The following is a 23,205-nucleotide window of genomic DNA, read 5'->3' as shown; positions in this document are numbered from 1 at the left end:
CTCAAACACAGGGATACTGCTATCATGGCACCGCTAGTCCTTCTCTTCTCTAGACTAGTCAAAGCCAAAGCCAAATCTTGCAATATGTTTTTAGTCTCCAGGCCTTAAATAACATAGTTGCTCTTCTTTGTAATTAAAAGCTAGCCCGAATGAATTTTCACAAATCCAGCCTATCTTTAGTTTAGGGAGTCACGTGACTCTGACATTAGGCAAATTAATTAACCCAATTAATTAATCTATGGTTACTTATGATTAGCAAAGCCCCTATATTTTTCTACCACTATATTTAATTTTTCACTCTGACCTTGCTAATACCCTTGATATAATAGCAAATTCATATTTTCATGCAAACAGAAAACAGCACTGTGCTAGAACAAATTTGCAGAAAGGATTTTGCAAAACTACTTTAAAAACACTCTAAAGTAGGAGAACTTAGAAACAAAAGGGACAAACCATGATCATGGGCTAGCTGTACAGGAGGATATTGTGATGTTAAACTATGGTGCAAAAAAACCAAGAGTTTGGTAGCCTCTTTTTCTAGTAAAATGTTAATAAATAAATGAAATAAAATGCTAATAAAGGACATGAGGTGCAGCTCATAAAAACGTATGCTTTTAAAATAATGTGCATTAGTTAGAACTGTGCTGTCAAACACCTCAAGATTCTATGGGAAAGCTAATATGTTAAAGTTAAAAATATATGTAGCATATCAGTACTAGCCATTATTTATGACAATTACCAGGTAAAAGTTCCAAATCCTGTTTAGTCTTCAGTTATTATCAGATTGTCATTGCTCGCTTCCTCTTCCATTATAGAAACATTGCTGTCTTGGCTTAATGAGCAGCAGTGAGAATTCAAGGTCCCTCCTCATTCCTTTTCATCCTTTTTCTGTTTATGCCATTGATTTTTAGATTGTAAGACTGCTGTCAGCCTTATTACTGCTATTATTATTGTTGTTTGTTTGTTGCACATTTACCTAAATGTTTAGACTGGATTTGACATTTTTATCCACCTGCTCAAGGGCCTGGGATAGACAAGTCTGATATAGGTATAGGGACAGGGTATTACTGTTTTGTTGTTATTACAAATAAAAAACAGGATAAAACCTGTTGCAAATATATTCAGCATAATGAATTCCATAAGATCCTGAAGCCTGAAATAACTTTCTATTTGGGCTTAAACCTCAATCTTTCACAGACAGTTTGCAAAAGAAAAAAGCAAGGAGACAAAGAGAAAAGTGACTGATTTAACGAAGAGATGTTTTATGAAAGAGCAAAACTTCCTGTCAAGGGTCCATATCTATTCTCCAGGGGGATTGCAGTTTGACAAAGCAAACTATGGAGAGCCCACTAGGTCATTTTCTCAGGATACTGTTTATGGCCTTGGGGAAGGCGCAATGGTTTTGAAATGTTACCAGAGGAAAAAAGGAGAGAAAATGATCTGGAATGGAAGGTGAATAACCCTTTCAGCTTTTACCAGAGAGGAAAGATGGGCTCTTGTTCCTTTTTTTGCTCACTACAAATGATAAAAATCTCACGTCTCCAAAGTTTTTTTTCCTGATTGCAGATAAATTTGCACAGGCAGATTCCGTGAATTTTTATTCAAAAATTCAGTTACAGGAATGTTGCACAGATATATCATGTAGAATGTATTTGAAGTTATTCTTATTGTGATCACGCAACTCACTGGCAATCAAAAAGCTTCTTAGTGGGCAAAAAAGGAACAGGAGCCAAAAGATTGCCATACTTTTCAACCCAACGACTGAGAGTTTGTTTGGCAAAGAACTTATGTGAGTGCTTGAAGTTATATATTTCTTATGCCCACATGTTCCAACCAACAGAACCTGTAGCTGTTGCTTCTCTCTTTCTCCCTATCCCTTCCCCAACAAATAGTAGAGCTATAAAGGAGCTGCATGCCAAGCTGAAGTTTACTTGCAATCCAAAATCCATTCACTCCAGAGCATTTGACCCAAAGTCAATATGACTAATTTCCCCAGTACTCTGGGTATGATGAATGTTGAGCTCCATAATTTTCAATCTTCAAGTTGGGCACCTAACTCCGTGAAGGATAACTTCTATGGCTGCCATTCCTAGGCACCGTCAGAAGAGGAATCTATTGATGTTCCATAAGAACAGCCTTCCTTAACCTAGCTCTTCCAATAGGTAACCTTCAATTGCCAAATTTCCCAGCTAGTAATGGTCACTACTGAGAATACTGGGGAATTAAAGTTCTTTTATCTAAAGAATATCAAGAATTTTTTTACGGTTGAGGATTTTAACTGACCTCCAGTATATTTTGATTTATCATCCTGCTTAATTTTGCATTTATCCAGGATATACCCCCTCAAGCACTTCTAAATGTTGTCCTTTGACATTGTTCAAATAGAGTAAGAAAAAACGCTGTTCATTTCTAGTCCACTCTGTATCTACCCACCAAGGTATGTATTCAGATACTTTCCTATTGAAACACCCAGTTATTTTGATAGGTACTATAAAAGGCTTTCTCTGTAAGGTTAATCCTTAATATATGGATGGACAAATTATCTGACTATGTTTAAGCCTAGGGTAATTTGTGAACTATGTGTCTCTGGTTAATCTATGATACAGGCTGTTGAGTCACCAGTTTGTTAAATAAATAATGGAAATTCAGCCTATTTTTTGCTTTCCAAGTGGAGGGCTCAACTCTTTAAATATTATTCAAGCCCGACATACCACAGCAAAAATGAAAAACAATAGGATTTACTTCTAAGCAATCAGATCTTAGACTGTACCGCAGTCGAATTATCGTTCATGTGGAATTAAGAGTCTTTGATATTCAACATTAAATAATCCCCCCTATCCTCTATCCAATTCAGAGCAATTTTCTGAAAGTTGGAATACTGCCCACGCTGGTGTTGAAACCCAAGGCAACAAAGTCTCACAGGTTACCCACTCAGGATAAGAGAATCTGGACTTTAGCTTGTTTCCCCCAGCTCCTTCCTCAAGCCTTCGTACGTTCCTGGACCGGGATGCGTGTGAATTGGCATTCCGTCCGTCAGCTAGGAAGAAAAACCATCCATTACTCCCTGATTTTCATTGGGGTTACTCAAGAGAAAGACGACCCACTGGCACTCTTCGTTCAGAAAGACGAGCTGGAAGAGCCTCCGAAGAGCGAATGGATGCACCTCTTCCCACCGAACGGTTTCAAACGTTGCCCTCCCCCACAAATGTAACTTGCAATGGAGAACATTCACTATAATAGAAACCATCCCAGCCTGCGCAAAATTCCGTTAACTTACGTTTAGATAAGCTTAACTTAAGATCAGCTGATCTTATCGATCAGAAAGGTCGGTGGCGCTGCTTAGCGTAACTTGCCCCAGCTTCTGCCAACCTAGCAGTTCAAAAGCATGTAAACATGCAAGTAGAAAAATAAGAACCACCTTTGGTGGGAAGGTAACAGCGTTTTGCGCGTTTAGTCATGCTGGTTACAACGCAGACGTTTTGGGACAGCGCTGGCTTTTTGGCTTTGAAACGGAGATGAGCACCGCCCCCTAGAGTCGGGAACGACTAGCATATATGTGCGAGGGGAAACTTTACCTTTACTTTTAAGTTTAGTTCAATTTATCTCAGCTCAATCAAATTTAAGTTTCGTCCAGTTCCATTTCTTTTTCCAGAATGGCCTGTGGGTGCCACTCAACCCGCAGTCGATTTCCCGGTTTCGAAGAAGTCGCCGGGTCGACTCGTCTCGTTTTCGCCAGCTTGGGGCGCTCAGGATGTTTGGACTACATATTACCTGCCAGGATAGGCTTCCCAGGCAGAGTACCGACGGCATCGGGTTGGCCCAAGAGCCCTGGGCAGACTCAACCGGGCTTACGAGGCTTCTATCTGACCGGCAGCAATGAGCGTCCGCAGTCAGCTTCCTTCTAACTCGGAGCGCACCCAGGAGCCCGGGGTCAAGAGCGAATCCCTCCTTCATGCGCTCCCCCAAGTCCCATCCCGAAAACTGGGACGTCCCATTCTTGCTTGGCAAGAGACTGGCGACGCCCCCCCCCCCCCCCATTACTGCAATTCAGCCAGAGTTGAATCTGTTTTTGTGTATGCGTGTCCCCCCCTTCCCCCACGCCGTTCTTCCCATTGTACAAATCGGTGCTTAGATCGCCTAAGTGACTGTTGCCGGTTCAATCTGAGGGGTTTAACACTTACTTAAGCCTCGCCTTGGAACTTGAAGCGGAGCAGACAAAGTACTTCGAATGTGACTCCCCCGGGCGGAAGAAAAATCCAGAGCCACGCTGGGTTGGTTATATTTACTTATAATCCCACCCAATACTCCTATGAGCCAACATGTCCAACTTCGGGATGAAAACAGAGGGGCGGGAGTGGAAATAGTTGAACTGATTGAGCTGATTCTATTTTTAGAAAATGCTTCCTCAATAGTGCAGCTCTCGTTCATTTTGTTCAGATTTGCTCCCAAAAGCAAAGTTGCAGCCTCAGCTAGACGGGATGGATGGATGGATGGATGGATGGATGGATGGATGGATGGATGGATGGATGGAGAGAGAGAGAGAGAGAGAGAGAGGCAGGCAGGCAGGCAGGCAGGCAGGCAGGCAGACAGACAGACAGATTCAGAAACCTGAAATAGTGGACAGTGGCAATTTTGATTCACCGTAAGATCTTGCTTAATAAGTCCACTGGTTCAATACATTTCCTTTTAAATAACCACTAGTAGCAGCTTTACAATACAAACAGGTCTGTAACCTTGGCCCACTGAATTGAATAGAAAGAACATCTGAGTTTGAGGCCTTAATCAATTTGCACTAGACTGAATTGAAATTATCTTTTTGTTCCATGTATCTATTTAAAAGCCTTTTGGTCACACCAATAGATGGATACTTATCATTAAACTAAATTATTAGTGTGAAATACTAATTATTGCCTGTTTCTTTTCATTTCTATCCTTTAAATTATTTTTCTGATATTTATAATTTCAGAATTATTGAAATTCCTGAGTGGTCCTTTGGCATTTATCAGAAGGGTTTTTAAAGTCTGCAATTCTAGTATATTTCCAATATCATCAATCATGGGAAAGAAATATAGTACTTACAAATAAATGTCCATTGGACTTTTCAGGACAGTTCCTGGCTGATCCCACCTATCAACCACAGCCTCCTACACCTCTTTTCTAGGATATAAACCTCTTCAGCAATCCTTAAACAAGCAACATCCCTCAAACTCCAGGGGTACCTGTGTTGAACCTTACAAATCTCATTTCCCGCTCATTTCCCAGTTCCTAGGGATGCCTGACCTTTGTGGAGGGATGCAGTCAGTGCCTTGCAGGATGATCATCTATTAAAGGGCCATCCATTTGAATGGGATTTACTTTCAGAAAAGAAACTGTGTCCATGGTTAATCTCCAGGGGCTTTCGCAGGATGGTCATGAGCATTAGTTGAATCTCGTGGTATGGGAACATGTGGGGGAATCAAAGTTCCCTCCCCCCCCCTGCCCGCAGACTGCCATTCTTTTTTTGGGGGGGGGGAGAACCGGATTATACAAAATCAGCAGAAAAAAATAAAAATCCAGCCCCAGCCAAAGGGCAGCTTGGGATGACACTTTTCACATGCATCCTTCAACACTTCTTGGCTTCCACCCATTGTGTATGTGCATGTTTAGATGCATGGCTCATCTTTTTCATTGTTGTTCCTACATTACACTTTCCCACTTAACCATGTTTTATTCAATTAATGCAATGTTCAGGCTTGGTAAAACACACTAAACCCTGAATTAATTATAGGGAATGGATTTGCACAGCACCTGAGCCTAAAGGGAGCAGGCTGGATGGTTTGCAGCTCATCTTCTCCAGCAAACACACTGCAGTACCTGGCCTGTTTGGGTTGAGCCAGGCTGTAGAGGTGCAGGTTCTTTCTTTTAGCACTTATGGAATTGACAAAAGTGGCAGGGAGGAAATAATAAGTATATAGAGCCATCGTGCATGCCTGTATTCAGAGAGAAGGCCTGTCTCCTATCAGAATGGCAGGGAAGCTCAACTCAAATCAACAGCCATTGATTTGGAAATTGGGCAGTGCTCATAATTGAGGCCCTTGTGAGAAGGAGATCCAATGAAAGGAAGGAACCTCAACTTCATTCTCCTTGCTACCCCAGGTCTAATATCACCCACCTAATATCATAGGGGGTTGGACTAGAAGACCTTAAAGGTCCTTCCAAGCCCATTATTCTGACATCATATCTTTTTTGGTGCCCCCCTATCCCCAGGAACCATTGGCTGCAGCATAGGCTGCCTTGTGGAACTCCAGCGAATGTGGCTGTGTCTTCTTTGCTTCACTTTGAAACCCTTGCACCTACCCTAGCTCACCATGCATTATTAAAGAGCAAAACAAAATGCACCCAGAATTTAAGGGGAATTATTTTTTCAAAAGGCTTTAAGTTTAAGGTAAAACTCACCTCTCTCTGCAGCTTCTCTCCTTTTTAGTATTTTCAGTCCTATCTCTGTGCCAAGAATGGGCTTAGGGCTTCATCCTGTCTGTCTTTCCCATCTCTTCTCCTTCCCCCAAGCCCTGGCAGTTCCAGGTTCCACTGCTTTTACAGAACAGAAAGAGGCAAGGCAGCACTCTCTTGCCAACAGGGGAGTCCTGCATTTGTGGCTTCAGAATTGCTCCACTGAGTACCACTAAGGTCCTTCTTCCCAGATCCATAGCCTTCAGGATGGGAACATCAATTCTGTACAGTACAGGAGCCAGGGATCAGCAGGATTTATGTGCCATGCATACAAATCAGGTAGAGCTTCCATCACACCTCCCTTTTTGACTCTGACCAAACTTATATCCTTACGATTTATATTGATATTGTTTCCAGATTGCTTATTTGTACCCTACGACTATTATTAAGTGTTGTACCTTATGGTTCTTGATGAATGTATCTTGTCTTTTTAAGTACACTGAGAGCACATGGCCAAGTGTGATTGGACACACAAGACAAATTTCTTGTGTGTCCAATCACACTTGGCCAATAAAGAATGCTATTCTATTCTAAACCCAGACACTGGCTTTCTTGCGCGTGGATTTGAGTCAATCCAGTCATTTTAAGTAGTAAACATTTTGCCTGAAATCTTAGAGAGGTGGTGCTGTCTGTAGTTGGTTTCAACGTAGTCAACTTGAACTAGTTTTTAGCCTTTAGCAAGAGTTTGCTTGTTAATGGTTTAACACGCTGGGCATATCCAGCAGAATTAGTTAGCGCTTATGATGGAGTGAACACACAAAACGGGTTACTTTAGTCAACAAATTAGACCATAGGTCTTCAACCTTGGCAACTTTAAGACTTGTGGACTTCAACTCCCAGCATAGCTGGTTGGAGAATTCTGGGAGTTGAAGTCCACAAGTCTTAAAGTTGCCAAGTTTGGGCACCCCTGAGTTAGACCTGTTCTGTGAAGTCAGCCATCATGGTTCTGAATGGGCCCACATACTCAGAAAACAGTTTCTTAGATTTTTTCAAACACACATAACGCCCCTCCTGCCTGGCGATGAATTGGAAGAGGCCTAAGCAAACCACCCTAGCTGGCCTTTCCCCAGAGGCACACAAGGCCCAGAGTAACTCTGCAGGGTGGGGCCAAGCCAGGGAAGAAAGGCCTCGGCCTTTCTTCACAGATCCACTAAGCCTCGAAGCCGTCTGTCTCCATCTCAGGCCTGTGGCAATAAGCAGAAGCGCTTCCGACCACCATGCACGCGCAGGCCCACAAAGGGTGCAGCAGCCCCGGGCAGAGCAGCGGAGGGAAGGCGACCCTCACGCGAGAGAGCCCCGGTCACCTTCCCGCAAGGCCCCATTTCTTCCCGCCGTTGCAGTTTTCTTCCCGCCGTTGCACTTTCGACTTTTACTCGCCCACCACTGCCAGCTGGGTTTGGGCCTGCTTTGCCCCTGCTCCGGCCGCTTCCCACCTTCAAGAGTAAAAAACAGGACTCAGCCGCTTACTCGGAGGGTTTTTCTCAACGCAATCGGCCACTTTCCCCTGGAAGGGGATGGAGACCCCCTCCAAAAAAGGACACCGAGTTCCCTGGAAGAGCAGGCAACCCTACGAAATGAGCAAGAACCCAGAGCTCGCCCTCTGCGACCTGTTGGTTTGCAAACTGGCTTCCGCAGGTCCTCCGATCTCCCTTTCGGTACCCGGCCTTCGGCTTCTTTTGCTGAGCTACGCGAAAGGCCGGGCCGGGCTCGGCTTAAAGGAAAACAAAGCGAGGGAGGTCGTAACGGATTCGGCCCTGGCTTTTCTCCGTGGGACCAGGACCTCTGGTCAAGCAGCTGGTCTCCGTGGAACAGAACAGAAGAGAAGACCGAGGCCAGAAAGAAGCAGCCTCAGTAAGCAGTAGGATTGGAGGGCACAAAAGGGCAGCGAGGCCTGCAGTGAATCCTATTTCTCCGTGAAGCGAGTGCAACTTTCCATTTTGGACTACTAGAGCGCTTTATCTGGGTGTCTCCATCAGGGCTGAGAATTCGTCCTTTTTCACATGCAAGGGGGATGCAGGTCAACCCAAAGATACGCCCCGTGCACTCTCAACGCAGCCCGTGGTGATCTGGCCCTGCTGCGGAATCCACTGGTTTAAGCTGGAGAAGAGATCCCTTCCCCCGTTTTTACCCGAGTGTTTGGTAGCACCACCCAGCCGTCGCTGAGCCCATTTCCCAGTCACTGGTCGGCTTTATGACACTACGCTATGACTGGGTGAGGCTATAAATGACTCGTGTCGAAAGAATCCTAACTTCCAAAGTCCTTCTCCAGAGCACCCTTCTATCTTCTGCTTAATTGCAATTCAACGAAACGGAATTTACTTCCGAGTAAACTGATATAAGTTGTGTAGACTGACCACCTAGGATGATGATTAATTTACTATACATCAACGAAAAGAGAAAGAGATTAGCGCTGAGTCTGTGTTAAACTGATAACCAACGCAGTCACGTAGTTGCAAATTACTGGAGTTTTAATCTGAAGCTAGGAAATGCATGTAGTGTAATAATAATAGTGTAATCATAACTGAATTTGGCACAACTGGATTTACCTGCTGAAAGCACAAAAAATGTGGAGGCCAATAAAAGTGAAGAAAGCATAAGTGTACCTCGGAAAGCTGCTGGAAACTCACTTAAGGGAAGCAGGACTGAGTTATGGGCGCATAAATCCAGAGAGGTGGTCGCCATGAGCTCTATTTCGCTCTCTGTCCCTCCCATTCACCCACCCCGGTGCTTGCAGCGTTTACTGTGACTGATGGGATCTAGGCATCAAAGGTTGAGAAACCCCTACAAGGCGCAGGCTCTGGTCCGCGGCCTATTGCTTCTCCAGAGAAGCAATCCTGTTTAACTGATCCGCCGGTAGGGATGGGAATGGGAGTTAAGGCCATGGGATCGGTTCCTTCCCGGCCCAATGTGACGCCCCCTTCACCCAAACTGGTTTGGGTAAGTTTTCAAGAGAGCAGGCAAGATTTAAGGCGCATATTTGCAAGGCACCGAGATATCGAAATTCATTTCCACGTTCAATCACTTCCAGAGCAAGAAAACCCACCCTCAAAAGTAGCGGTAGAGTTATGACCCACAAAGGGAGGGAGGAAGATGGGCGGGTGGAGGACTAAGAAAAAAGCATCCACTTGCCACCATATTAATTAAAAATTGTGGAAAACAACTACGCGGAAAATAACCAGGTTCTCTCTCCCCCCACCCCAAAGAAAGATTTTGGAGTTAGAATGGGAGGGGACTATAATCCCCTTATTCATATTAAGCAATTAATATTCGAAATAATGATGCAAATAAGATAAACCGCTTTTTGCTCCATCATCTCCGCCTGGAATAAATAATAATCAATGTTCCATAAGAAAATTTTCCGCTTTGGGAAGTTGACTCCCCGCAAAGTGGCGAGTTGGATCGCAAGAAAGGAAAGGAGACTATATATATTATATTCCAAAAACCTTTTCAGGCAGCTTTTTCAGGCGTCGCAGATCAGGAGGGCCTGTGATTCCTTCCTACCCCTTCCGGAGAAGTCTATTTTTGCTCACAGAAAATCCAGGCGCCCATCACGATCCTGAAGGATTTAAAACTGACAAGAAAGTGGGCCTGCCCCTCGATGCCTTTGGGTTGTTGTTGTTGTTTTTTTTTTGTTGGTTTTTTTTGCGATGAAATAAAGAAAACGCCTTGCCTGGGGTTAGGGACGAACTAGCTAGGATTAAAGGTTAAAAAAAAACTTACGGGGAATATACTTCTTTGGAGACGAGAAAAAAGAAAAAAGACTCCCAGCCGAACCGAAAAGAATCGCATCCATTCCCTTCCCCTTCTTGGGGAGGGGGGGGGGAGAGAAAGCGGAGAGAGATGCATCGGCGAGATAGCGGCTCTGCGGCTGGAGGTACGGCTGGCTAAGCGACACCGTGTGTGGCATTGGGGGGGGGGGAACCCGGCCGCGTACATCAGGGCTTCATTACGTTTCCAATAGATAACATTTGGTTAACTTGGTCCCTAGATTACAACGCGACATAATAGGCCATCAGCGAAGAGGGGGCGTTTTGTGTGGTCCCTTCGGCGGGCCACGAACTGAAACATTAGCTCTCCCTTCGCCAAGTCATTCCCTCCTAATTCTTCCCTGAAGCCTGGGGAGGAGGGAGAGGGAGGGAGCTTCTTAATAAAACCACACTTTGTAGTTTGGGGGAGATTAGGAGGAGGAAGGGTGGGGAGACAGCCCCCCCCGATCCCTCCCCCCCGTTTGTTTCTCAGACCAGGGTTTCGGCTTGATCTCCGCAACGCAGCAGCGCTCCTGTGGCTGCGCGTTCAGAGCCCCCAAAGGGGACTTGGAGCTCCATCGGCCCGGGATCAGGGTCCCTCTTCAGCTTCGGAGTCCCCGTCAAAGACAGTCCGGATTTGTCCTCAGCATCTGCCCCGCCGAACTGAATTGCCTACTTCGCTATGGGCCCTTTGTGCTTTGCTTCGCAGGGCCGGGGTCTCGAGCGGAGGCCAGTAAGAGCACAGGCTCGAAGGGAAGGGCAGGGGTCGCCGCCGCCGCAAAGAGGAGAATTCCCCCAGAGAAGTCCGGCTATAACAAACGCGGAGGTGTTGGAGCAGCTCACCTTCAGACCAAGACTCAACCGCGGGCTGTGCCACTCACCGCCGATACGGAACGGTAAAGGCTAAAGGACACCGCTGACCCCTTCGCTGTCCGGGAAGAGGTGCATCCAAGCCAGAAAGACTCCTAAAATGCAGCAGTACTTGCTTGCCTTTCAGCCCTTGGTCTCTCACCTCTCCAAACAAACACACGTCTTCCAAAGCCTCCCCAACTCACATTCATTTTTGGGAGAACTTTGAACAAATGAGAATTTGGAGATTAGTTACTAGATAAAATATCAGAATAATTTCCTGAGTTTTTTAGGAAATTCCTTTAGAAATTCCTTTGTTTATATCTTTGAGGAGAGAGTCTGGCTTTTTAAAATATATATAGACATTGGTTATTTGCTGCCAAGACAAGAAATCGGATGGCAGCATTCTGAATCCTTAGGAAAGCTAATATTAATGCAGACAGAGTTGCCAGCACTTTAAAATTACCCACCACGACTTTTTGACAAATAAATGGCATTGCCTTCAAATTGAAACATTAACCAAGAGCAATAAATGAACACATAACAAAAAATCTAGGTAAGAGTTTTAGGGACTGAGAAAATGATTGATATTAACAGTTTAGATCCAAGTTAGGCAGCCAGATCCAGGGTTCTACAGGAAAGTTTTGTCAGAAGCATCAAATCAACCTTATAGTTATACCTAGTGAGTTTCAGGAGAGGTGTTAGCTTTCTGTTTTCTGCTAAGCACCTGCTTTCTACAGTGCAATCAAGTTTTTAGTGAGATAATACAAAATTTTTCAGCAGAGTCCCCACATACCTGGCTATTAAAACTCTGAACAGTCATTGCAACTCTGTATATATATATTTTCTAGAAAAGAATACATGTAGCATTTATTTATAAAAAAAAAATTTCCAAAGGAATGTGCTGCTCCTTTACAGTATACTGTGGAATGGAACAGTATTCAAATATGCCTTACAAATTAATAATGATTACTCTTTCTTAAGGCGGACATAATTGGAAATATGGTTTTAGCATTCCTTAAAATTTCTTATTTATATATAGTGGAGGTAACATGTATTTAGGTATATACAGAGTCTTTAGGTTCCTTTTTGTCCAAACTCAACATTATTTCAAAATCAATACATCAAACCAGTTACTATATTTGCCTTACAATTAGCAACACTATGTTTTCTTTTTTAAAACAACCTGTTCTTTTAACTGCTCATCGGCTTTCAAAATGCCACATCGGCTGAAAGTATTTTCTATACTTCTATATATTTAAAAGCAATATAGTAAGTGTTGAATATTTGTCTGCACATTAAGGCAACTCTGTTTAACTGGATCCCCCCCCCCCCCTTATTTGGTTATGCATGCATGTTTCTATTCAAATATGAATGCTGGGAAGGTAGGCATATTTTGTAGGCATATTTTGCATTATTTGTGTTTTTAAAATGCCAAACCCATAAATGGGTGCCCCTCATCTATAATCTATCACATAGATTGGTGGGGGACACAGACAAATGTGATCAGCTTGCCAAGTTCATTATACTCTGAAATCCTTGAAAGAATTTACATTCATTGGCTTCAAATACACAACGCTGTCCTTAAAGAAGATTATAGCTTACAGCTACCAGACTTTATCCATCACTAAAAGAGCTCCTTGTTTTCATTTGAGTTATTTATTTAGGAAAAATTCAAAAATATTATTCGATGTCTGCTGTGCTATAATGATTTCTACCAGGGTAGATCAAGGAATGAGGTAGTTAAATTCGGCCTTCACCATAAGCCTATTGGTTTTACACTTAAGTACAAAGGAAGTCCCACTGATTTCAACTATGAGCCTGTGGGATTATTGAAGACCAACTGCAGGAAAAGAGGAATGTACAACTTCATATCAAAGTTGTTAATCTCATGGAAATATTATAAAATTTAATGACTTTTCATCTGGATTAAGTTATAGCTAAATCTTGAGAACCATACCTCCTCTGAAAAAACATTTGCTGCTGCTGCTGCTATTATTATTATTATTTTGTTATTATTATTATTATTATTATTATTATTATTATTATTATTATTATTATTATTATTATTATTATTATTATTATTATTATTATTATTATTATTATTATTATTATTATTATTATTATTATTATTATTATTATGTTATTGTTCTTTTTATTCATCTGCCTAAATATTGATAAAATTAGAACTACAAATACATTTTCACAGGGCAGAACACTAAAGACCTGTAGCCCTAGAAGCCAATAGCAGGATTTATTTTCTTGAAAAACCATTTGCTTTATTTCCGGAAATATGTAAAAAAAACTTGTTTTTTTTAAAAGGAAGGTACAATAAAACTTGTCAGTCCTCTTAACATTAATCCTGATAAAAAATATACATAAAATACAAATTGAAAAGACAGAGCGCCTTCCATTCCTACATACCCCAGGTTAAAACAATGACAACCTCTTCTATGTAAACATTTTGAATTTTCCGTGCATAGAAAGTACGGGGAGGGGAGGGGAAATGAGCTGCAAATGACGGCGACCCTCAACTTTTTTGCAGGATTCCCATGTCTTCCCCCCCTCCTTCCTTCCTTCCTGGGGGAACCCAGCGAACTCTGCAACGGAAAGCAAAGAAAACTTTTTAAAAAGAAGGTGTTTTAAAGGGGGGGGGGGGGAAAGGACGGCGTCTGTTTTCAAAGCAGAGGCCCGTGGACCGTTTCTCTGCCATCTGTCTCTGCAGCATCTAGAAATGGCTTTGCATAAATAGAGGTACTGAAGAAGCAGCAAACCGGAAGGCCGGAGACAAGCGAGGAAAAGGGCGCAGAGAAACCAACCAGCGAGTCGATCTGTCCGGAAAGGTCTCTCCGCGTCGCTGCTCTCCAAAGGAGCCGAAGGAAGGCGAGGCTGGGCCAGGCGGCTAGCAATTGGAAATCCGGGCCGCGCAGCTTTCCACGCTGCCCAAGGCCGCCCCGTGGGGCAGAGTTCCCAGAGAGGAGGCGGCGGCGGGAGAGGTCATCGAGGGCGAAGGCGACGGTGAGGCCATCAAGGTTCGTGCCAGGACCGGCAGCCCCGCGGCCTGAGAGCCGCAGCGGTTCCCCGGCCCGGGGCTCACGCTGCCCCCGATGATGCTCTCGATGGAGAACGGGGAGCGCGCCAAGGCCGAAGGGGTCTTGGTGGCGGCCGCGTGCAAAGAAGCGGCCAGCGACGGGCCCAGCTGGGCCGCGTAGCTGAAACTGGTAGTCCGGGCCAGCTCCGGTCCCGCCGCTGCCGGGCCCAGGAGGGAAGGCGGGGCAGGCGGCAGGACGGGGCCCGACGCCGACGGCCGCCTCTCCTGGGGCGGGAAAGCGAAGAGGGTGGAGGGCGCGGGGTAGGGCTGGAGGTGGAGGCCGTAGCCGCAGCTGTAAGGCCCGTAGGCGTAGGCGGGGGGCTGGCCGGGGTGCCCGGGCGGCGGCTGGCCGGCGGGCGGCGGCGGCTGAAGGAAGGCGGCTGCGGCGGAGGGTTCGAGCCCGCGCAGGAGCAGGTCGGTGGCCGGCAGCGGCTGCCGCTTGAAGCGCTTCCTGCGCCGCAGGAAGCTGCCGTTGTCGAACATGTCGGCGGACTCCGGGTCCAGCGTCCAGTAGTTGCCCTTGCCCGGGTTGCCCGGCTCGCGGGGGATCTTGACGAAGCAGTCGTTGAGCGACAGGTTGTGGCGGATGGAGTTCTGCCAGGCCGGGAACTTCTCGCGGTAGTAAGGGAAGCGGCCGCTGATGAACTCGCAGATCTCGCTCAGCGTCAGCCGCTTCTTCGGGCTCTGCAGGATGGCCATGGTGATGAGGGCGATGTAGGAGTAAGGCGGCTTCACCAGGCTGCTCTTGCCGCCGCCCACCGCCCTGAAGGGTCCCGGCTGCGAGGGGGAGCCGGAGGACGAGGAAGAGGGCGAGGAGGGCGAGCCGGAGCCGGGGGACCCTGCCGGCGCGCGCCCCCCGGGGGACCTGGGCAGGGAGCTGGCCTCGTCGTCCTCCTCCTCCTCGTCGTAGGGCCGCCGGGGAGGGGGCTCCTCCTCGTCGTCCTCGTCCTCGTCGCCGCCCCCCTCGTCCTCTCCCTCCCCGACCACGTCGATGTCTGTCTCTTCGGCCAAGGCGGAGGCGGCGGCGGACATCTCCGCGCTCAGAGTCATCGCTTGGCGGAGCTGGGCATGGGCGCAGCGGGCGGGGAGGCGGCGGGGCAGCTGCCCGCGGGAGGTGTCGGTCCCCAGTCAGCCGCTCGCCTGTGAGAGGGCCCGGGGCTCCTCCAACCAGCCAGAGTTGACTGGCCGGAGTCCGATGGGCTGGCTTCTCCGGCGGGTGGGCGAGCCGGGACCTTGCTCCCTTCCGCCGTTCCCCCTGGGTTAGGAATGAACCCTGCAGGGGGAAAGCCACCGCCACCCTTTCTCGGGGAGGCTGGCCAAAGCAGCGGAGCCCGCGGAGGAGCTTGGCCAGGCTGAGGCCGTGCCCAAAGGGGATGGCCTTTTCTCCTCCCGCGGGCGGGCGGGGCGGGGAGCGGAGCGGGGAGTCACATGGCTCCCAACGTCAGCGCCACAACCGGGAAAAGATCCCTGAAAAAGAGCGGCGGGATGGGGGCGGGGGGGGAGGGAGCGCGATCCGAGCAAGGGAGAAGAAGACCGGGCGGCAAAACCGGCGCCTCATTCCGGGCATCAAAAGCCCCGCTGGATATCTTGGGATGGGGGAGGGGCGCCCTCGGGAACTCCTCTTCCTCAGCCCCTCCTCCTCTCCCCCCCCCCTCCGCCAACCGGACTGTGGCCGGCCAGCTTCCCCGCCTCAGACTTTCCTTCGCCTTTCCCCTCCCCCCTCGGAATGGCGGGCAGTTGTCATTTGTTGTCTTCTTCAACTGGAGGGGAGCGGAGAGAAAGTGCTTCGGGATTAAAAAAATAAGAGATCCAAACTCCAGGCATGTCCCAAACTCTGAGGAAAACTCCCCAAGCGCTGCACGGGATCGAGTCTAGGAGGGACGGGGAGGGGGAGGGTCGCGCGATTTGGGGGAGGGGGGACCCGAAGAAATTCTCGCCACGCCTTTTTTTTTTGCGCTGGGAAGCAGAAAAATGAAACCCCCCGAGTCGGCGTTTCGCCCTGCAAAAAAGCGGGTTGGTTGTTGGAGACCTTCCCAGAATTTGGTGAACCGTAATCCCGAGGTTTGTCAATCGGTCGCTCGTTCCCTTGTGCTCAACGGGGGCGTGTTTCGGTCGAGGGTCTCTTAAGGTTTGGCTCTTCTCTCCATCCTAGACCTTTTTCCAGGAGTATCTCTGCTCTGACACACACACACACACACACACACCCAGGACACCTGGGGATAGGCGGGCTGACCGTGAAGCCCGGCTCGGTCGTTGGCAGCGGAGTAAATACCCACCGAACCTTTTCCGCTCCGTCGAGATTAAAAAACACGAAACTGTTTACTGAAAGGCGAAGGGATTGAAAAATACAACATGCTTGAAGCCGGTGGGATATTTTTCCCCCTCTTTAAACGTGATTGGATAAGGATAACTTCTAAACTGCCTCGACCTTTGTTTCTCTTTTATTCCTCCCTTTTTCCCCGCCCCCCCCCCAAAAGAAACCTCCACTGGGCATAAATTAATTTTGATAAAAGAATGAAAGGACTTTTATGCACTTCCAATCAGAGCAGTACGCTGCTCCTCGGGAGGAAGGGCTCTAAGAGAGGCTCACGATCTCCGGGCAAGAGAGCGCGGTCGTTCGGCCGTTTGTCGCTCTGCAGCTGAAGGTGGGTCGCCGGGATGTCTGAAAGGCAGGAGAGGGCCGGAGCTTCTGTGCTGCTGTCGCCAACGCGCCGCCAGGCGGAGCGACCTACTTGCCGTTCTCCGCTGCCTCTTCCCTGACCCGCATTATGATAACGCCCTTTCGCTGGGACTGGGGGCAAAGAGGCTGGTTTGCTTCTTGCTCCCTTAGTCAACGGGTAGTTTTATCAAGTGGACATTAATTTCAAAAGCACTCTGATTATTAAAATTAAATTAAAAACGTGCGAAACGCGTAGAAGAAGTGTGTGCATATTCTGTGCGTGTGTACTCTTATATGTGGGTGGGTGGGAGAGCTAATAAAGGCCAAAGAAGGCCCAAACATTTATTTCTTCCTTATTACAGTATGTGTGTGTGGGGGGGGATATGGGTGTAGAGTCTGTATAGGTGTGTGATTAAGTACACTCAACCAGATCCAGAGCAAAAAAAAATTGGAAATTAGTTCATGCTTTAAAAACTTCTCTTTCCCATTCCTCCTGTATAATATATTTATACATCTATGAAATCGTTTAAAATATACCGGTCATTAAATAAAAGCAAGAAGCATTTCAGATTGCGTGACTGTTTAGAGAAATCTCTCTGCCATTTTAAAAAGAAAAATAAATCCCATTTTCTCTAATAGTTTTCTGAATAAAAAATGTCCTTGATGAAATTATACCAATAAGATCCCTTCCAGTGTAATTGCCCTGCTTCTTAAAGTATAACCAAGGATTTTGAAATTAAGGGACATGCAACTCTTACGCTTTGTTCTTAAATATATTAGAAAGAAAATTCTCATTCTTTCTAATAATATATTTTAATAATATATTTAATACTTTATTGAACTCAATTTAGTCCAAGTGGTAGATAAAAATAAATCTGGTTTATAGACATATAGCAATTATATTAATTAACTATACCTATTAATATGCCTAAAAATAAGGCAACTTGTACATTAATCATGCTTCTTTTCCTTGTCGGTTTAGAAGTCAAACAAATTTATTTTCTTGGGATTTACTTCCAAATGTATAAGAAATTGAAGGCTAAAGGAAATTCCATTTAGTGCAATGTGTTTCTACATTGCTCTAGTAAACTTTTTTTTTTTAATGTAGCTTAAAGATTGGACTAAATAACAAAAAGCAAGGGATCTTGTTAAAAATCAGTGGTCACACAAATTCACTCCACAGTGTCTCCATAGATAGCAAGTTGTATCATTAAATATTTGAACAATGAACCTATCCTCTCAGGAAGCACAGCTATGACCAACAATGAATAAGGATTTGGAACGATTTGTTAGAAGTCTGAAAACTATGTTGATGTATTGCCTATTTACAATTTTTGAAGTTTCTGGTAATACCAGATTGTACTATTTTTTATTTCAGTTTTCTTCTATTTCAGAATGTTTCAGTTGGAGTTGGGTTACATGGGAAATGTTTGCATCTGGGCATATTTCCCCAGAAATAAGACTTACTTTCTAAGGGATTGCATGTATTTATTTTTTTATTGGCTGAAGAATAAGCCTAAATGGGGGGAAATTTCCATAGAGATCAGGTATTTAGTCGGCTTTGGGGATGAGAGAGGACAGATAGATAAAGAATACAACATTTATTAAATCTACGTGGCTCAGGTGGATCACTTCCATCAGAGGCACAACAAACTGGAGGCATCAGACCTGTTAATTCCGACTGACAAACACTGTTCCTAGGATGAGGTCACCCGGAAAAGGACCAGAAATGTAAATAACCACCGAAGTTTATTCATTAACGAGAGAAACGGAGATCCTGTGACACGCCCGAAAGCTGGATTCGTTACAGTTTATATACACCCGTCCAACATTCCCGTTTCAGTCCGTTTCCATTCCTCTCTTCGACGGTTGGGGGAGATTATCCCTGATCATAAAACAAGACTCCCATCTTTTAAGGTCCTCCAAACCACTGGGGAAAGGAAGGGGCTGTTAACCCCGCGAGGGAAGCGGCCGATTTTGATTGAGTGAATTGGAGTGACTCGCGTGTTAGAACGGCAGATAATCTCTGACCCGGTCGCCGCCTTTCACCGAGCCGGGACGGCGGTCAGTAAGAGAGAAGAAGCGTTACAGGAGAACTACGACTGGAAACTACCCCGGCCGTTCGTCGGTCCAACTCTGGAGGCAGTAAGGCACTGCTTAGGTCAGACCTGAAATAGATGCCCAAGACGGCTATCTCCAGATCTAAGAAGGTTTAACCGCCCCTTCCTCGGGGCAGTTGTGAATCACCCTGCGGGACGGACAGAAGCTGGCAAGTTGCGTCCCCCGCGGGGCAAAGGGGAGGAAGGGTCCCCCCTCCCCAGGGAACGACGGCCGCGTTGTTCAGAAGCTCACCGCGAAGAAAGAAAGGGGGCCACCTTCACACCGACAGGCTGGCGAGGGAAAGGCAGGTGTGGAACAATGTTTCGGTGTAATCTTCGGCCAGTAAACTTCTTCAAAACCAAACCGGTAGAATGGCCGTGCTAGCTGGGCATCGTGCGGGCTGCAGTCCAGCTTTCTGAAGGGCGCCAGGTTGCAGAAGGCCGTCAAAGTAGCTGCCTCCTAGGCCTCCTCCTCCTCCTCCTCCTCTGTGCCCGGGGAATGGCCGGAGTGACTTCGTAGAGGAATGATGCCACCTACCGGCCAACCGACCTTGTAAGCGCCTCAAAGGCTCTATTTAAAGCTGACTGCGTGTTCTCCCGCAGACCCCCGCGCTGACGGAAAGCCGTTGCCCCCTTTTAGTCTCTAGCTCAGAGGTCTTCAAACTTGGCAATTTTAAGACTTGTGGACTTCAACTCCCAGAATTGAAGTCCACAACTCTTAAAGTTGCCAAGTTTGGGGACCCCTTTTCTCTAGCTGGTGGGGTTTGTAAGGAATGCTTCCTCTTCAAGGTAGCCTAGGCTTCCCCGGGTCACTTGCCCCATCAAGTTGGGGGTGGGGGGTATTCGCAGACTCATTCTGCTCCCGCTTTGAATCCCAACTCTTGTCATCCTCCATCATTGTCACGAGTTAGCCTTGAAGCTTGATCGGGACCGTCCTACGAGGTGCGTTTTTAAAACGGACAAGCTCAGAGGAAGCTCGTTTCAGAAGAGTAGAGCGTTATGACTGGTGAGATGGTTGGAAAGGTCGTTTCAACCACAAGCATGGTTTTAGTAATGTATTTTGTTCTTCTGTTGGAGATGGTGGTATTATTCAAACGTTGAACCTGCCTTCGCTGCTGGGGACTTTGTCTTATGAAAGAGGTTGCCCCAAGCAACTCAAGATTAATTGTAATTGTCTTTTCTGCAAAGAGATATAATTTCTTGGGTCATCGTCATTCACAAGGAAGAGCTGTTCTTCATTGCTGTTGAAGTGCTATCCACCAGAGATGCTGCATTGGGATCCTTGGAAAGGATCTGTATACAGGTATTGCAAACAAGGGTTACTTGCATGTCCCCAAAACAATTTTGGGGACATTAACTTTAAAGCCCTAGTAAGATGGCTTTATGGTCTCCCATCCTTGAGTCAGCACAAAATGTTATTGGCCTGAAAATTTTCTCATCAGTGCTATTCTCCTCTGTTTCAGGTCATCATCATCACCTGATCTCCCTTCAACATATCTGATAGATTAAAATAAATAAAGTTGCTTTGGATACAATAGAATAAAAAAGAGGACTGTGTTAACTCTGGAATACAAAGGACATTCAGTCTGCCTCACTCATGTCTGGAGACAAGATTATGGCAAATTCATCCCAGGAAAAGGGTTGCTGCACTGATGTTTTCAGATGTAGAGAAAGCCTATGATAAATTTGAATTTTTTTGTTTGTTTAACATTTCTGAAATATATAAGCTATAAATTTATTAAATGGGTAAGTTCAATTTATATTTCTCAGGAAAAAAAACCAAATGACTGTTAATGGAGAAAGCTTGTATGATTTAAAAAGGGACAAGACAAGGATGTCCACTGTCTCCACTTTTGCTCATTTTAGTTCTTGAAGTACTAAATAGAGACATAAGGCAAGATGAGAGAGTTATGGGACTTAAGCTTAAAAAACAAACTTGTAAGTTCATTTGTGGATGTTAGTTTTGAAAGATCCACTAGAGAGAGTAGAAACATTAATGGGAAAATTAAAGGATTTTGGTTTTAAGATTAATAATAATCAGAAGACAAGGATGATAACAAAAATATGAAAGTAGAAGACTGAATACGATTAATAGGAAATGGTGATTTTAACTTTGAGAAAAAAGTAAAATGCTTGGGTATTACTATGATAAATATGAATTGTGTGTTATTTCAAAATAATTATATTAATATTTGAAATAAAATTAAGGAGGATATGGAGATGTGAGGAATTAAAATTATGGGTGTTGGGAAAAATCTTGGTTGTAAAAATGAATGTTTTGCCAAGAATGATGTTTTATTTCAGATAGTACCTATTTTGACAACTGATATTTCATTCAAATTATGGCAAAAAGACGTATCTCAATTTTTAAGGCAAGGAAAAAAAGATGAGATAAATATAAAATGTTAAGAGATTCAAAGGAAAGAGAAGAACTGGATTTACTGGATTTGAAATTGTATTCTGGTGCTTGTTGTTTGGTCTGGATGAAAGGATGAATGTTGCTGAGAAGCAAGAAATTTTGTAACATTAGAAGATCATGAGTGGCATGGATATTTATGGTAAAATAAGGTTAGAATTAATGTAGACTTTAAAATCAGTTTTACATGTGCCACATTGAGAATAGGAGTGGATACAAACCTGAGTCATGCTCAAAAACATGTTTATGGATCTCAACTCAAGTAGCTTTCATAGAAGATAAACGGACAAGGACAAATGGTTGAAGTACTGGGAATGATTGGAAAACCATCAAGGAGAATTTAAAATCAAATCAAAAGAGCAATTAACAGCAGAAGAACATAGTTTTCATTGGTTTTTCCATTTAGTTATCAGAAAGATTCAAAATGGACAGAAATGACTATGGCATGGAGCAACGTAAGACAGAATCTGAAGTAGAATTGTATTGATAATGAATGTGTAATTGTTAAAATGTATACACTTTTGTTGACATTTGAAACCAAGAAAAAACAAGTTAAATAATGTATGAAAATGTGAACCAAGAACTTGATTATAATATACAGATAATCAATGTGAAAATATGTGATTAAAAGGATGGAACGTTATGTGTTATGATCCCAAACAGAATTTTTTATAAAATGACGTATTGTTGGTTCATGATGCCAGAGAAGTTATTTAGAATGTATAAAGATACTTTAAAAGTATGTTAGAAATGTGAACAAAAAGAAGGGACAATTTATTATGTTTAGTGAACATGTAAAAAAGCTTTAAAATTGTTTTTTTTTAAAAAGATTAATATTCATTTGAAGTGAAAAATGTTCCTTTTAGAACTGTAGTAATGGATAAACAGTTAGAAAAAAGCCACAGAATATTATTTCAATGTATGATTACCATGGCGAAATTGCTATATTACAAGGATAGAAAGATTCAATGCTAACTACTACAGAGGAATTGTGTAATTAACAGATTTGGCTGAAATAGATAAATTGATTATATTTATTGGTGATTGGAAACCTCTAATGGATTAATGGAAAAATGAATTTGTGATTTATGGCTTTGACGACTAGGCAGGACAAATTATATTAAGAACAGTATAATGAAGGAACTTTAAAGAGAGAGGTTAAAAGATAATTATACCTACAATTGTTGTGAATTATTATTATGGTTAATCTTGAATTCAGTTCAGTCTGGAACTGGTAAACTTAACAGTTCAAGTGTTAACTAAGGACCTAAGAGCCGGAAAGGTAGCATCTGAATCTATAGGCAGTTTCGAGGATATAGGCAGTTCCGATATGGTTTTTTGCAAAGTCAGGATACTCAGGTATAGTAAGTTTAAAATTTCCATGTATCTAGGCAGTCCAGGGAGTTCTATTATTACTAGTATAACCATTGATTTCTTCCTCCATAATTGCTCAACTTCAATTCGCAGGTATTTTGCTATTTTTTCTGGCTGTTTCTCCTCAATTTGTGCATCACCTGGTATTGCAATACCAATAACCAGACTTTTTTCTTTTCCACAATAGTGAGGTCAGGCATGTTTGGGCCAGATGTCTGTCTGTTTGTATCCAAAAGTCCCACAAGAGCTTGGCCTGTTCATTTTCAAGAATTTGGTCAAGTTGGTATTCCCAGTAATTTTTTCTGCATTCAAACCCAACTTCTGGCAAAGCTTCCGATGTATGGTTTTGGTAACTTAATCATGATGTTGTAGATAATCAGTCTATGAGATTTTGCTACAACTACTAATAAGGTGATCTACTGTTTCATCTTTCTCGTTACATAAGCGGCATTTACTGTTGTTACTGACATGTTGAATTTTTG

General features: G+C 44.5%; 1 protein-coding gene across 1 annotated transcript; it reads right to left on the bottom strand.

The window, feature by feature from the left end:
• Positions 1 to 13,860: 13,860 nt before the first annotated feature.
• FOXD1 (forkhead box D1) lies at positions 13,861 to 15,334 on the bottom strand. The gene has a single exon (XM_081944825.1). The coding sequence runs from the start codon at positions 15,223 to 15,225 to the stop codon at positions 13,987 to 13,989; it is 1,239 nt and encodes a 412-aa protein (XP_081800951.1). The 5' UTR covers positions 15,226 to 15,334; the 3' UTR covers positions 13,861 to 13,986.
• Positions 15,335 to 23,205: the final 7,871 nt, after the last annotated feature.

The sequence above is a fragment of the Natrix helvetica genome, assembly GCF_964273705.1.
Source record: "Natrix helvetica genome assembly, chromosome: 2".
NCBI lineage: Eukaryota > Metazoa > Chordata > Lepidosauria > Squamata > Natricidae > Natrix > Natrix helvetica.
The sequence above is the reverse complement of the archived record's forward strand: the minus strand, read 5'-3'. Positions and strand labels throughout refer to the sequence as shown.